The sequence below is a fragment of the Carettochelys insculpta genome, chromosome 4 (assembly GCF_033958435.1).
Source record: "Carettochelys insculpta isolate YL-2023 chromosome 4, ASM3395843v1, whole genome shotgun sequence".
NCBI lineage: Eukaryota > Metazoa > Chordata > Testudines > Carettochelyidae > Carettochelys > Carettochelys insculpta.
In genome coordinates, this window is record NC_134140.1 from 122,911,298 (window position 1) to 122,927,081 (window position 15,784).

Sequence of the window (15,784 nt, forward strand, 5' to 3'; positions counted from 1 at the left end):
CACCATCAGGACAAAGCATTACCTTGAAGAGTGCACAATAATGTAATCTCATATACATTGGGACACAAACAAAATACCACTTTCAAGTGCAGGCTACAGGCCACCCACAGAGGTGGGCAAAGGGGGTGACTGCCCTGGACCCCTTTGAAGTGCCAGTAGTGCTGCTCTGTGCAGCTTTGGGGGGCCAATATTATGGTCCCAGTGGCACTAAGGGCAACTTCTATTGACCCCACCCCTTCCAAGGGTGCAGAACCCTACTTTGCCCCAAGGCCCACGGTGGCTGTTGGCCCCCCTGGCAAAGAGCCTTCTAATCAGGGTTATAATCTGTCTTCTGTTTGTGCCACATTGGGTGAATAGTTGCAAGCCATTATTCACTCTGAGTTCTTTTAAATTACCACACATTTCTGTAGTGTCAGGATGGTGGTTTGATAATACTGTCTCCTATTGCCCTTGTCAGAGTAAATGATGTGCTACACTCTCCTTAATGAATTACATTAGTGACTCAGTTTACAGTGGTGATTTGGAGGCCTGCTTCTAATTCCAGAATTTTTCAGTGTCCCTGCACTCTCCTAGCTGTGCCTGCATGGGCTGCAGTGTGCCTATGCCACAACAATGGGCTACAATTTGTTTTGTAAAAACACAGAAGCCTTAGTAGTACAAGCCATCTCTTCAGTGCCATGGATGACGTTCACTTTAGAAACCCAGCCCAAGATCCTCTGCTCGGTACTAGACCTGCACAGAAATGCCAAAAAGCTAAGCAAGAAGATATGCAGGTTTCTTGGTGCTCCATGCTGAATCTCTGTAAACTGCTATGGAAAGGAAACTTGGGATGCAGTCCATAGCCACTGTCCTTGCACTGATTCACCACCTCACACCTCTTCAAAGACACAACAGAGATGCTGCATCGGTCATTCTGGTAACAGTTAAACTGATGTAACCCAAAGTCAGTAGAGCGCCTTTGATTTTACACCATTCGCTGGCATTTGATAAGCTGGTGCGTTGCACCCCAACACATCTCCATTTGGTATGTGTGATCACCCACCACTCCTTTCACAGTATTTGTGACTTCTGGCAGGAGGGATGAACTTTGAACTCTGCTATTAAAATTCTGCTGAGAAATGGGGAGAGACTGTCATTTCTGAAAGCTAATTAGAAAGCACGCGGATTACCAAATTTCCACTGCACACAAAAATGTTATCCCTTCCAATGTTCTCTCTTCAGTACCAAAGGGATTTTCACTCATCAGCGAGCTCAGTTTCAATTTAGGTAATTATCATATTAACTTTTATTTAACACTTCCATTAGAAGTTCTGCATTATTTTAATTAGGAAATTCAACTGAATTCTGCTTCCCATCAGCGTCTAAAAGATGTCTTACATGGACTTCTCCATTAATGACATTTTTACACAAGTTATATGAGATAGAAAGCACAAAGTGAGACTTACAAAATTCAGTTTGTGCAGAAGAGGCAGTCCTCTCACACACAGATATCTGAAAAAAACTGCACGCCAGTTTTAGAGGCCAACTATTCAACTTCAGTCAGAGGTGGGCTCAAGCCAAAAATTAATTATTTGGGGTAGTATTACACGTAGTACTTCCTCCCTAGCTTTCGTCACAGCACTGGGAACAAGTGAATGTATGTTTAAAGCTCTTTCAGTCACCAGATAGATGTCAATGTCTGGAATCTAAAATTAAAGACATTCAAAAAGTGACGGTCAGTTAACTATTGGAGCAGATTAAGAAATCTTGCGTGAGATGCACCATATTTGGCACTGGTGCAAATGCTACTGGAAAACAGAGTTCTGTTCTGGTGTCCATAGTTCAAGAAATAAGTTGAAAATTAGAAAGGGTCACAGATAGGCCACAGACTTTATGAAAGGACTGGAAAACATGCCTTCTAGAAAAAGACTCGAGGAGCTCAATCTATTTCATTTAACAAACAGAAGATTTAAGAGGTGACGATTGCAGTCTAAGAAGCTACATGGGAAACAAAAATTTGCTAACGGCTTTTCAGTCTAGACAACAAATCCACTTGACTGAATCTAGACAAATTCAGACTACATGTAAGGTACAAAATCAGGAAGAATAATTAACCGTTGAAAAAAACTTACCAAGAGTGTTGATGGATTCTTTTTACTGGGAATTTTAAAATCAAGATTAGATTATTTTACTAAAAGACAGGATCAGAGTCAACCAAGAATTAATTCAGGGAATTTACACAGGTAAAGCTAGATGAACACAATTCTCTCTTCCACCTGATGACCTATGAATATGTGAAATTAGTTCACTGTTTCAGTTCAGAACAGACCAGCATACTGAACGCAAATCTAAAGGGTGATAGCAGAAAAGAAACTAAGAAAGGAAACAAAGGCTCTGATCCTACAAGGAGCTCTCTGCAGACAAGTCCCCTAGACAGGGCATATTTGTATGGGGTGGGAGAGAGACGAGTGATGCCTTGGGGTACAGCCTCCACGGACATCAATTTGTGCTGGTGGATGCAGATATATATGGATATAATTCAAAGTGGATGCAGATATATGCGGATATAATTCAATATCCACAGAACCTCAGGGCTCTCCCAGGAACCACGATAACATGCCGACAGCTCATCAGGCATGACTGTATTGCCCCAATCCCCGCTCACTGGGACAGGCACCAGATTCATCAGCATGCCCCTGGATAGGAGATCCAGCCAACTGTATGGCAGACCGAGGGGCAGGGCTGGGGGTGCTATACATAAGCCACAAGCCCTGCCATTGCAGGATGCTGGCTCCTGGGACCAGTGGACCCACATTCTGCTCCTTTTACCACTGCAGCCCCTGGAAGAGCCCTGTGGTTCTGCAGATAGTGATTTACATCCACGACTATCTGCATCCACAGGTATAAATGTACATCCACACAGAGCTCTAACTGGGGGTGCTTTCCCAGCAAGGAGTTCTAGAAACTGCCACCTAGTTACATGAATCCTCAGAAAAGAAAATGTTCCTACAAATGTAATAACCTTTTCCCATACAATAATTGTCCATTTTCCCCTTCATTTTCAACTATACCTCATCTTTTGGTGGAAAAAAACCTTAATTTTTGACCCTCTTAAATTCAACATCAACACCAGGGGCTGAGAGTGGATAATTTCTGAGGCTTTATTACAAACCATGGGGAGGTTACCCTTCCAGTAAAATAAGCATCACTTTCACTCCGAATCATCTAGAAAGAACAGGCCTCTGCTTAGTTATATGTTGACCTTTGGTGCCCCTCAAAAGCCAACCGATAAAAAAGACAGCAGGTCATAAACAAATCCCGGCTTGACAGAGCCGTGGCTACAGTCATTTAGTTGGAATTGGTCTTGCTTTCAGAGGGGAGTTGGACTCAATGACCTCCAACCCTGTGATTCTATGACACTCCTCAAGCTCGACACACTGATTGCCTTCAGCTCACCATTGTCATAATCAGTACCAAAACCATGTTGTGAAAGTTGTCATACGCAAACTGGCAAGGTCATCAATATTATAGTGTGATTTTGGAACAGGTAATGTATAAGGAATTATAGATCTATGCTGGAAATAGGTTTCTAAAATGTATTTGGCAGGCAGTTCCTAAAGTACCCTAATTTTGCATAGGCAGCAACTTCTCATCTTGCTGAGGAATGCTCGATTCCAGCCTCTGCTCCAAGCATCCCTCCCTCCCTTATCCCCAAACCCCACCCCAACACTTCCCTCTCCCTCCTGCAGCTTGAATGCCACCGATCAACTCTTCACAGTGCCCCAGAAGTGCTGGGAGCTTGGGAAAGATTATGATAAGAGCAGGGCCACAAGCACACGAACAGCTGAATTGTTACACTAAAACCTCATGAAAATAAAATGTTCTTTTCCATTTGTAAGAACATTTCCCCGTGAAAGTGGGAGTGGGGAGCACCGGGGGGTGCTCTTCACCCACTAAATTTTCTCCACAGGTGTTCCGGGGCTGGAGCACCCACGGGGTCAGTCCCGGTGCATCCCTGGATGGATACAAGTAACGTGAGAAGGCTGGATCCTTCATTCAACAGGTCTGAATTCTCTGACAGCTGATTATGGTGAGAAAACAGCTGAAACAAAGATTACACATTTTAATCCCTAGAAACCTCATTGTGCCTGATTTAACCATATCTGTGTCATATCACTTAAATACCAGCTCGTTGTTCATTTCTGGCTCTAATACAAAACCTTTTCAGTGCCATTTAGGCTGGAGGGAAAACTCCTCGACCAAACTAGCAGGCGTTCTAATCTCTCTGGAGGCAGCAAATACACTAACTTCACCAGTGGTTCAGTGAGAAGGGCTTCACGCTGCGGGAGAGATGGTTTGAGAGAGACTCGGGACTGGAAGGTGTGTTGAGATCCCCCCTGACAGTAGTAACTGGGTAAGAAGGCTTCTGGTGTTAGGACTTTGAGTCAAAGGTGAACAGAACAGAAGCAGCCAGGGTTACATAGTAACAGAGAGATAGCCCTGTTACAGATAGTGGGGCAGACACCCATGGAGGGCCCCAGAGGTAGGTGGGACAGTGGGCTCTACACCCCCCAAAGGGCAGAAGAGGTAGGACCAAGCTCAATCAGGCTGCAGCACAGCACTGAGCCCCCTCCCCATCCCAGCCCTCAGAAGACACGTGGAGCAACACTCTCGTGGCACTTCAAAGGGGCCAGAAACTCCCAGCCATTGCTGCTTTTACTGGATAGAAAGTGGATGTAACACTAGTATGATTCCAGAATGCATCCCAAGCTACCAACATGAGTTTGCCCATCACTGCTTATGCTCACATCCCAATAGTGCTTCTTTTGGATTCTTGACTACTCCCTTGGAGACTGATGTCTTCACTCAAACTAGTCCCCAAGAGCTTGTGGCACAGTGAAACTCCACTCAGAAGATCACACTGCAAAGATTCTTACTGCCGGTCGCAAGACTACAAAAACACTATCACTGAGATGGCGCCACCTCCTCCTCCCTATCATAAATCCAGACATTGCCTACTCAGACATTGCTGAGAAAACATCTTCTGTGAAAAACAGAGTAGAAATGGGAAAAGCCTGTTAATCAGCTGCCTCCAAACAACAGCTGTATTATGAAATGGAGAATGTAAAATGTTGATCTCTTTGGCTACCCACTCTTTTGGCAAGATATCTGAACTTCAGCGCTGGCATGAGACTGGGTCTCAAAGCACAAAAGGAGAAGGAATACAGGAATGAGAAGATCAAGGAAGGTAATAAAAATGAATACTGAGGAAATTACTTGGAATTATCAGAAATTATTTCTCTCTTCCAGGCTGGTGTTATTCTTCAACATTTTCTTAATCACTGCATCCATTTTTTACTTCTTTTATTTCTATCTATAGCAAATAACCAAATCTGTTTCATCCTCAGTAGATGAAAACACCACCTTCCTAATGCCCTTTAAGATATTTCATTTGGTCTGAGGCTGAAAAGGAAATAGGAGACAGATTTGTTGTAGGTCTCTGTGTAAGAATAAAATGAGTAAAAATAAGAGAGATGCCATTGTAGAGATCTGCTACAATGATTCTACCTAACCAGAAAGAAAAGACAGATGAGGCCTTCTTCGAACAACTAACAAAATCATCCCAAAGCACAGGACTCGATAGTGATGGAGACTTCAACTACCCAGACACATGTAGGAAAAGCAGCACAGCAGGACACAGATTATCCATAAAAGGTCTTGGAATGTAGTGGAGACATTTTTTTGTATTTCAGAAGGTGGAGAAAGCTACTAGGGGAGAGGCTTTTTCAGATTTGATTTCGGCAAAAGGGAGGAACTGGTTGAGAATTTAAAAGTGGAAGGCAGCTTGGCTTCTACAACAGGGCAGGCGGAAAGTGTGAAGATGAGGTGCATTGCAGCAAGGAATCTGGCATCTGGAGAGGAAGCCCTGGCTGGGGTAGAATCTAGGAAGGCTCTGGTGAATTCTATTTGTTGAGTTGGAGTCAAGAGTTTGCTTCTGTGTATTGATTTGTAGCCCCAGTGCGTGAAAGGGCAACTGGTGGTTTGTATACCTTCCATGATCTCAGCATAGGATCAATCCCCTGAAGGGGCAGTGACTGAAGTTGGGAAAAAGTATAAATTCTATCTTGAGAAGGTGGGCAGTGACTATCACCAGAGTTCTGGAGAACATTCTGGGTCCTGTGGAGAGACAGAAGCACTCTGTATTGGAAGTGTTCATGTCCTGCTGTGAAATTAAGACAGTCTGGCTGTGTCTACACGTGCACGCTACTTCGAAGTAGCGGCACTAACTTCGAAATAGCACCCGTCGCGGCTACATGCGTCGGGCGCTATTTCGAAGTTAACTTCGACGTTAGGCGGCGAGACGTCGAAGTCGCTAACCTCATGAGGGGATCGGAATAGCGCCCTACTTCGACGTTCAACGTCGAAGTAGGGACCGTGTAGACGATCCGCGTTCCGCAACGTCGAAATTGTGGGGTCCTCCATGGCAGCCATCAGCTGGGGGGTTGAGAGACGTTGTCTCTCCAGCCCCTGCGGGGCTCTATGGTCACCGTGTGCAGCAGCCTTTAGCCCAGGGCTTCTGGTTGCTGCTGCTGCAGCTGGGGATTCATGCTGCATGCACAGGGTCTGCAACTCGTTGTCGGCTCTGTGGATCTTGTGCTGTTTAGTGCAAGTGTGTCTGGGAGGGGCCCTTTAAGGGAACGGCTGGCTGTTGAGTCCGCCCTGTGACCCTGTCTGCAGCTGTGCCTGGCACCCTTATTTCGATGTGTGCTACTGTGGCGTGTAGACGTTCCCTCGCAGCGCCTATTTCGATGTGGTGCTGCGCAACGTCGATGTTGAACATCGACGTTGCCAGCCCTGGAGGACGTCTAGACATTATTCATCGAAATAGCCTATTTCGATGTCGCCACATCGAAATAGGCTACTTCGATGTAGGCTTCACGTGTAGACGTAGCCTGTGTGTGCTGGGCATAATGTGATGTCAAAGTATGCATCCTGAAGGTAGAGGGTGAGAACTAGTCTGCTCACTCCAGCACCGATTGTATTGTTCTTACCATGATCATTCTGAATCTTTGGGATCACACAAGTGTTGAGTCATTACAGATCCAGGTTGAGTCTCTACTCTCCTTTTTCTTTTGGGTCAGGAAATAGCATGAGCAGAACCCCTGTTTGTATTGCAGTGGAACTGATTCTACAGCCCCAAGTTAGAGATGTGAGTGACTGCCGTTTGTACATACCATTCATGAGAAGGGTCACTGGAGAAGGATGTGGAAGAGGGTGGGGGGCAGGGAAGGAAGAAGTGAGGTAGTGCACTCTCACCAGCACCCAATAATCTTGTGTGGCATTGTGCCACACTTGGAGGAAGTGTTTGATGTAGCGTCCAAATGGGCAGAGGTGCGCAGGTAAGAAGTGGTCATTCAGGCACCCCAACAAATATTCAGAATTGGGATTTGCTGCTTTATGATTGGGACAGGGCTTGATCCTGGTTCTTCTCCCTGCACCTGCAATTTTTGCCATATCATAGGGCCTGAATTGTTGTTGACTGTATCGGTGGGGGTGTGGGCACACATAGGGTTGCTATGGAATAATTCATAGTATGGAGAACTTCCTCAGTCTTGGAGGAGAAGAGTTTCTCCTTATTGATGGGCAAGTCCTGTAATTTTAGTTGTAGTTCTTTTGGAATACACCATAGGGGAAGCCAGCATGCTTTCTGCGGGATTACTGTGAAAGCTATTGTGCAGGCTGCTGTATTTGCCACGTCTAGTGACACCTGTACGGCCATTCTAGAACTTAGGACTTAAAATCAGCTCTCCAGTCTTCTGAGAGAGAGGAGGTAAATTCTGCCAGCTTGGCATAATTGTCAAAGTAATAAGTGGTTAGGAGGGCACTGTAATTGGCTGCTTGGAACTGCAAAGTAGAAGGTGTGTTCACCTTGGCCGTGTCTACACGTGCCCCAAACTTCGAAATGGCCATGCAAATGGCCATTTCGAAGTTTACTAATGAAGCGCTGAAATGCATATTCAGCGCTTCATTAGCATGCGGGCGGCAGCGGCGCTTCGAAATTGACGCGCCTTGCCGCCGCGCGGCGCGTCCAGATGGGGCTCCTTTTCGAAAGGACGCCACCTACTTCGAAGTCCCCTTATTCCCATGAGCTCATGGGAATAAGGGGACTTCGAAGTAGGGGGGGCCCTTTCGAAAAGGAGCCCCGTCTGGACGTGCCGCGCGGCGGCAAGGCGCATCAATTTCGAAGCGCCGCTGCCGCCCGCATGCTAATGAAGCGCTGAATATGCATTTCAGCGCTTCATTAGTAAACTTCGAAATGGCCATTTGCATGGCCATTTCGAAGTTTGGGGCACGTGTACCGTAGCCCTTGTTGCCAAGGAGATCTAAGCATTTGGAATCCTTATCCTGAGGTATAAATCAGTTACAGGGCTAGCTGGCCCTGCAGTTTACAACCTTGACCACTAAGAATTAAGCTGCAGGTGCGAAAATAAGAAATCCATACCCTTGGCCAGGACATACTATTTCCTGTCCACTGTCACACCCAGTGAGGCAACCAAGGTGGGTGTCTGCCAGATGGTGTCAGCCGGGTCTAATGGTGTCATTTATGGTCAGAGTGATTGTGGAGGATGCAGATGGCTGACAAATCTTGAGAAGTTTGTGTTAGTTCTCCTGTATCATCTCCAGGGTGGTGATGTGCTTCTGACCTACACATTTGAAGAGATGTTGGAATTGCCTGAAGTCACTGGTTGGCTGGCATGACGGCTTCCTCTAAGGAGAACCTGCAGTTGTATTCCAGTGTCCTGAACTGGGTCATCCTTTGTGTCTCCCTCTGGGTCTTTCGGTCCCCTAGATATGGAGCCCATAAGAGCCCAAGTTGGTGGTGAACAGATCTGTGGTCTGGGAGGCAAGGATATATTGGAGTAGAGTGGTCTGTAATGATTTCATGCACCCCATGATGGTCACTGCATTGGATATGATGTCATCCATGTCAGAAAAAACCCTGTAAACTGAAGTAATTGCCTGTGGGTGGTGGCTGCTGTGGCTTTGGTTTTGAAAGGAGAGAACTGTAAGATGAAATTGTTGCCTCTTCCCTGTTGGCGCTTTGCTGGCAAAGGACATCCATCTCTCTGTGGAGGAAGATGGCTGGGTTAACACAACGCCAGCACTGGGGTGACCTAGATATACTGTGAAGTTAGGAATTACTGTGGTGCTGAGGACAGCTCTCTCAGTGCCTAACATTTCTAAGCCTTTGGCTTGGTGGGTGCCAGTGGGTCAGTGCTGACTGGTACTGGGTCGGTGTCACCATGGCTGTCAGAGCCAAGGAGGGCAATGGTGCTGGTGTGCACACAGAGCGGACTGCAGTGTCAGGCATGGCTGCCAGTGACAGCAAGGCTGCAGGGTGCTGAGAAGAGCATGCAGGGGTGTAATCGGGAAGGCAAAAGTACAACTGGAGTTGCAGTTAGCAAGGAATGTGGATGAGAATAAGAAAGGTTTCTACAGGCATGTTAGCAATAAAAGGCTGGTCAGGGAAGGTGTAGGACCTCTACTGAATGAGGGAGGTAACCTTGTGACAGATGATGTGGAAAAAGCTGAAGTACTGAATATTTGTTTTTGCCTCTGTATTCACAGACAAGGTCACCGCCTGGACTGCTGTACTAAGCAGCACAGTACGGGAAAGAGGTGGACAGCCTTCAACAGAGAAAGAACAAGTTACAAACTATTTAGAAAAGCTGGGTGTACACAAATCCACAGGGCCAGATCAGATGGATGTGAGGGAGCTGGCTGGTATGACTGGACAGCCATTATCTTTGAAAACTTGTGGCAATCCAGAGAGGTCCGGGGAGACTGGAAAAAGGCAAATGTAGCGCCCATCTTTAAAAAAAACAGAAGAAGGAAAATCTGTAGAACTACAGACTGGTCAGCCTCACCTCAGTCCCCAGAAAAGTCATGGCAGTGTACCTCAAGGAATCCATTTTGAAGCATTTGGAGATGAAAGTGATCAGGAACAGTCGCCCTTGGTGAATCCATGTTAAGACATGCCTGACCAACCTGACTGCCTTCTATGATCAGCTAACTGGCACTGTGGATATGGGGGAGGCAGTGGAAGTAATATACATTAACTTTAGCAAAGCTTTTGATATGATATCCATGGTATCCTTGCCCGCAAGTTAAGGAATACGGATTGGATAAATGGACTGTAAGGCGATTAGAAACCTGGCTAGATCGTTGGCCTCAACAGGTAGTGTGCAGTGGCTCTATGTCTGGTTAATGGCCATTATCAAGTGTCGTACCCAAGGGTCGATTCTGTGGCTGGTTTTCTTCAACATCTTTATTAATGATCTGGATGAAGGGATGGATTGCTCCCTCAAGTTTGCAAATGACACACAGTGAAGGGGAGAGGTAGATACTGGAGGGTAGGGATAGGGTCCAGGAAAACCTAGAAAAGTTGGAGGATTGGGACAAAAGAAATCTGATGAGGTTCAACAAGGACAAATGCAGAGTACTTCATTTAGGATGGAAGAATCTCAAGCACTGCTGCAGGCTGGGGTATGACTGGCTAAGCAGCAGTTCTGAAGAAAAGGACCTGGGATTACAGTGGATGAGAAGCTGGATATGAGCTAACAGTGTGCCTTTGTAGCCAGAAAGGCTAATGGCATATTGGGCTGCATTGGTAGATTACCACCAGCAGATCTAGGGAAGCAGTTATTCACCTTTATTTGGCACTAATAAGGCCACATCTGGAATATTGCATCCAATTCTGAACCCTTCATTACAGAAAGGTGTGGATGCACTTGACAGAGTCCAGTGGAGGGTGACAGAATGATGAGGGGGCTGGAGCACATAACTTAGGAGGAGGGGCTGAGGGATTTGATAGCAACCTTCAACTACCTGATGGGGAGGGCTAAAAAGAGAAGATGGGGCGAGGATGTTCTCAGTGGTGACAAATGACAGAGCAAGGAGCAATGATCTCAAATTGTGGTGGGGGAGGTCTAGGTCGAATATTAGGTGAAGCCCTGGAATAGGTTATCTAGAGAGGCTTAACAAAGCCCTGGCTGTGATGATTTAGCTGGGGTTTCAGCGGGGGTTGTACTCGATGCCCTCCTGAGATCTCTTCAAACCCTATGATTCTAAGAGCTAGTAGTGTGCTCCTTCTGTTTACTGCTCCATCACTTGGTGCCTGATGTACTGCGAAGTCCAGGTGCTGACTCTTCAGGACATCGGTCAGTGGTAAGGTTGTCACTGGGCTCTGCTTTTTAGCATGTGGCTCCCTTGCGTGAGAGGCTGAGACTCTCTCTCTTTTCCTGAGAAGACCTGTCGGTTCTGAGTGTGGTGGAGAGTATTCAGAGCTGGATTTTGGCTCAATCATTTCTGAGGCTGGTTGGAGAGATTCCTCTAATAAGATAATCTTGAGACAGAGATCTCAACTGCACTGTACCCTGGCGGTGAAGATATTGCAGTGGGCGCATTTTTATGGGACGTGCGTCTCATCCAGGCATTTAACATAGAGGGATGCACGTCATATCTGGACACAGACTCCCTGAATGAGTTACACTTTTCAAAGCTAGGAGAGCTTGGCATAGTGGTGGGCAGGCTTGAGCGGTCACTCTCCAACAGGGAGGAGGATAGAAAATGGGAGCAGTAAAACTCTTATTTTTTCTTAGTAACTATATACCAACTTCCTGGGGGGGGGGGCAAAATTAAATGGGGTTTAGTAACTTATCTACGTGTTTTTGTCTCTAGGTACAGAAGGAGGTGAAACACTTCTCCAAGTTCTGTCTCTGGTGCAAAGCAATTGAGAAGGAAGTGAGGGGGTTGGGACAGGCTTGCCCCCAGCAAATTCACAGGTGATGCCAAACACCAACTGCACACCCACGTCCCACCCCGGCCCTACTACCAAAGATCTCCGACCAGCTGTGCTGGGCTGCGCTGCCAAGTGAAGTGGAGCTCCCACAGGAACTCTCATAGAATAATCAAAGTGTACAGATTTCTCACTTAGAATAGCAGCCATTGAAAAACATGAGAAGACGTGTGGCCCTACCACTTCCAGTACCACTTTCACCTAGCATCCAAGAAAGTTTGTTAGGTGAACTAACACATTTTAGTTATTTCATATTTCACAAAAATATCCTTTTAAAATTCATATTCACAAGTTCCCGCTTTATCTTTTGGAATAGACATTTTGAGATTTTACATACAAAGCTGCACCCCTGTTGGCCTTTGTGCATTTCTGGAAGGCAAACAAACTCTTCAATTAGTAACAGAGAGAAAGCCGTGCTAGTCTATATACTATCAAAACAAAAAAGCAGTAAAGTAGCACTTTAAAGACCAACAAAATAATTTATTAGGTGAGCTTTCGTGGGACAGACTTGGGTCCACTTGGGTCTGTCCCACGAAAGCTCACCTAATAAATTATTTTGAAACTCTTCAATGAAACTGCTACAAACCAGAGAGAAGTTCAAGGAGAGTACGCCGTTCTGTGCCTTGATCCATACCTTAATAGTTTGTCTTCACTATTTACTTACTTTTTCCAGAAGATTATGTTTTGCATTGTTTTGGTATTTCAGTGCAGCACTTACAATGAACTCCTCTAACTTAACTTCTCCTGTGTTGAATTATATTTACTGTGTCTTAAATGACCCCAGGCTCCCTAGGGTGAGAGCACTGCCAATAAACGTTTTGTGCCATCAGCAGATGATTGTGCATATAAGGAAGAATTACAATATTTCGTCCTCTGACTTAGGAAGAACACAAATTTATAGTTGGTCAGATTAAAGGAGAGGTTTCGGAATAACTTCCAATGTAATTATTTGGCCAGGCCCAGTTGTAGCAAACAAACCAAATTCTTGCGTCAAAGTATTTAGCAAGCTTGCTAAAGTAATTGCATTAGCCAGAATTTTCAAACTTTGGTGTCTAAATTTAGACTTCTTATTCCATGTTTAGTCATGTAAATAAAAATGGTTTGACTTTCATAGGAGTTCACCACTCTCACTTAGCAGAAGTGCTGATCACACAGAATTTAAACTCAAGTACTAGGGAGCTCTGAGGTGTTCAGGACCTCAGAAAAATCAAACTAAACTACAACATTGTCCTTCTGTCTACAGTGACTTAGTTTCACCAAAGCCCAGGTTTGCCCTGACCTGAAGGGGAGGCAGAGTGATTTATTCTTTTTTTATGGCACTCTGGAGATTCGTAGCCATGATACAGGCCTATAAAAAGTAAGTAAATAGGAAAATAAATGTTCATTAAGGAACAGTAAATTATGAGTACATTCCAGGCAGCAGTTTATTATCCATTACAGATGTTAGTAAACGTGAACTAAGGTCAGTGGGTGACAGACACCTCAAGGCTGGGAGTAAGGTGTGGGCCTGGCTCCATGCACCTAGAAGGAGCAGAGCCTTGGGCAGAAGGGGCAGGGCTAAGGGCAGTTAGCTCTTAGCACAGCCCAGAGTGCCACACTGCTCCCCCCACACCTTCAGAAGCAGCGTGGAGAGGAGGCAGCTGTGAATTCTGGGCCCCTATGCAGTTGCCTCTCTTGCTTCCTCCTGTGAGCAATCCTGGTTAAGGTGTTGTATGACTATGAATGCCACAGGCTGGGGAAATCCATATGGCTACTCCTTTAAGAAGCAAGACATCTACATACACAGTTGTCTCATCCACCTTGTCTCAAATAAGCATCTTTGATTGACTCCTGAAAAGCAGGATTTCACTACTGTGACTTGTCTCAGAGGAGGCATCCTTTACAATGGTTTGATGAAGAAAACCCATTTTAGGGTATGTCTACACGGCAGTAAAGCACCGCTGGCCAGCCTCTGTCAGCTGACTCAGGCTTGCGAGGCTCAGGCTGTGGGCTATAAAAGTGCAGTGCGAACACTGGAGTTTGGGTCAGACCTGGGCTCTGGGACTAGGCTCCCAGAAGATCTATATCATAATTTTAAAACCCTGCAGCCCAAGCCCCACAAGCCTAAATCAGCTGACATGGGCCAGCCGTGGTGTTTTAAAGCAGTGTAGACAAACCCTCTAGAACCCAAGCATCTGGGGAAAATCGTATGTGTATTTAAATAAGACAAGTGCCACATTATTTGCCAAGTACCTGAGCCAAAACAGTAAACAAAATCCACCAACAGAAACCCAGATTGGGGCACCTGCTTCTTCCAATTTGGATCAAATTCTTCACTTAGTCTTTCAGTTCCCTCTCCCTCCCACTCCCCTCCTCCCTCGCAACTTACCAAGGGTTTGGTTTCGTCTTCATCTTTGAAATAATAAAGTTGGTCCCCCTTAAGAACAAACCAGCGTGTGTGCCAAGTCTTGACAAAGCCTCCTTGCTTCCGCAGCCACCCACATTTAATGGCACTGTGCCGTCCTTGGCTTAGCTGAGGACTCTCTGCAGAGCCATTGTTCTCATCCATAATGAGGCCAACAGACTCTCCTGTTTAGACAACAAAAGGAGAAAAGAAAAGAAAAGAAAAGGAACTGCGTTATTCTTTTTAAAGGGAGAAAAATCGAGCAGCCCACCAACTTTCCACATAGCTAGAAAACAAATAAATCCTGTAAAAAAATGCCCCCCAAGAGCTTTTACTGTACACCAGCTTATTTTCACACCTGTGCCATGAAGCTGGGAGAGTATAACCCAGTTTTCAAAGTTTTGTGAAAAAGTAGGTTCCACATTACACAACAAATAATCAGGGAGGGAAACCAAACAACTTTTCAGGCACAAAGTGGTATATGTTTCCATTCACAAGGGGCAAAACATGCCCCTTCATTGCAGGTGACTTAGGACTCGTTCACATTTGAGAGTTCACATGGATTAAGGGCAGACATGAATTTAAAGTGCAATAGATTTTCTAAAACAATTCCCTGTGTGGACAAACCCTTATTTTAATTTAAAGACTAGCAATACAAAGTCTCCATGACAGAGGAAAGATGAGTATGTCTCATGCTAGAAGATCCTCTATTCCATCACAGCCTTCACTCTAGCAAAAGGGATGTTTCTTATGTTTAAAAGTGTAGTACACAGAGAATAGAATTGTTGCTAGGTGCACCCACATAAAGCAACAGTGGGTTTGAGGTGCAAAACATTTACAGTTAAACGTTAAGCCAGAAGAAACCTAGCTAGTTTGAGGCTTGGACATGGAAATTAACCTAAATTTTTTTTCATATAAAACTCTTTCAAAGCCTGCAACTCTATTGTGAAATCTGAAAGCTATACTGTCTGCTGTCTGCATTGGGGCATGACTCTTCAAGACTGATTCTGCATGTGAAATATATGGTTACGTGATAAGTTTTCAATGTCAAATAAGTCTTCATTAACCCAAGTGCAATGCATAGAGGTGAACAAACTTGGAAAGATTATTTTTTCCAACCTTTAGTGTACTGGATTCAAACACACCCAGATTATCAAGTGAAACTCACATGGACTGAGATTAAGCAGCACAGAACCTTACACCACTCGTATTTTCACTGTCTGAAAGTATTCCACGGATGGCAAATACTCTCCCACCTCCACCGCTGCATCGCCCAGCTATTCTCTTTGCTTAGTCAGGAATTAGTATAGCTGAAAGCATTTGCAAAAACCTGCTTAACAAACAACCTTACTGCTTTTAAAAATTTGTGAGGACATAAACTAAACAGCGAAACTGTAAGCCAGTGCCCACGAACCAAATCCCGTTTGTCTTACTCACATGAAAAGCCTCAGTTTTGTGAGTGTGATGGTCAAGATATAGGCCTGTACATAAAAGGGCAAACTGCTAACCAATAGAGTAACCACAGTGCTACGACTAGGACAGGGACTGGTGGGTCATCACAA

General features: G+C 45.2%; 1 protein-coding gene across 1 annotated transcript in view; it reads right to left on the bottom strand.

Moving 5' to 3' along the window:
- The window catches only part of ARHGAP24 (Rho GTPase activating protein 24), a 346,470-nt gene that overhangs the window by 279,177 nt on the left and 51,509 nt on the right, over positions 1-15,784 (bottom strand). The window contains exon 2 of the mRNA XM_074993675.1: positions 14,208-14,407. Coding sequence (XP_074849776.1) covers positions 14,208-14,407 — 200 coding nt within the window. The remainder of the gene's footprint in view (positions 1-14,207; positions 14,408-15,784) is intronic.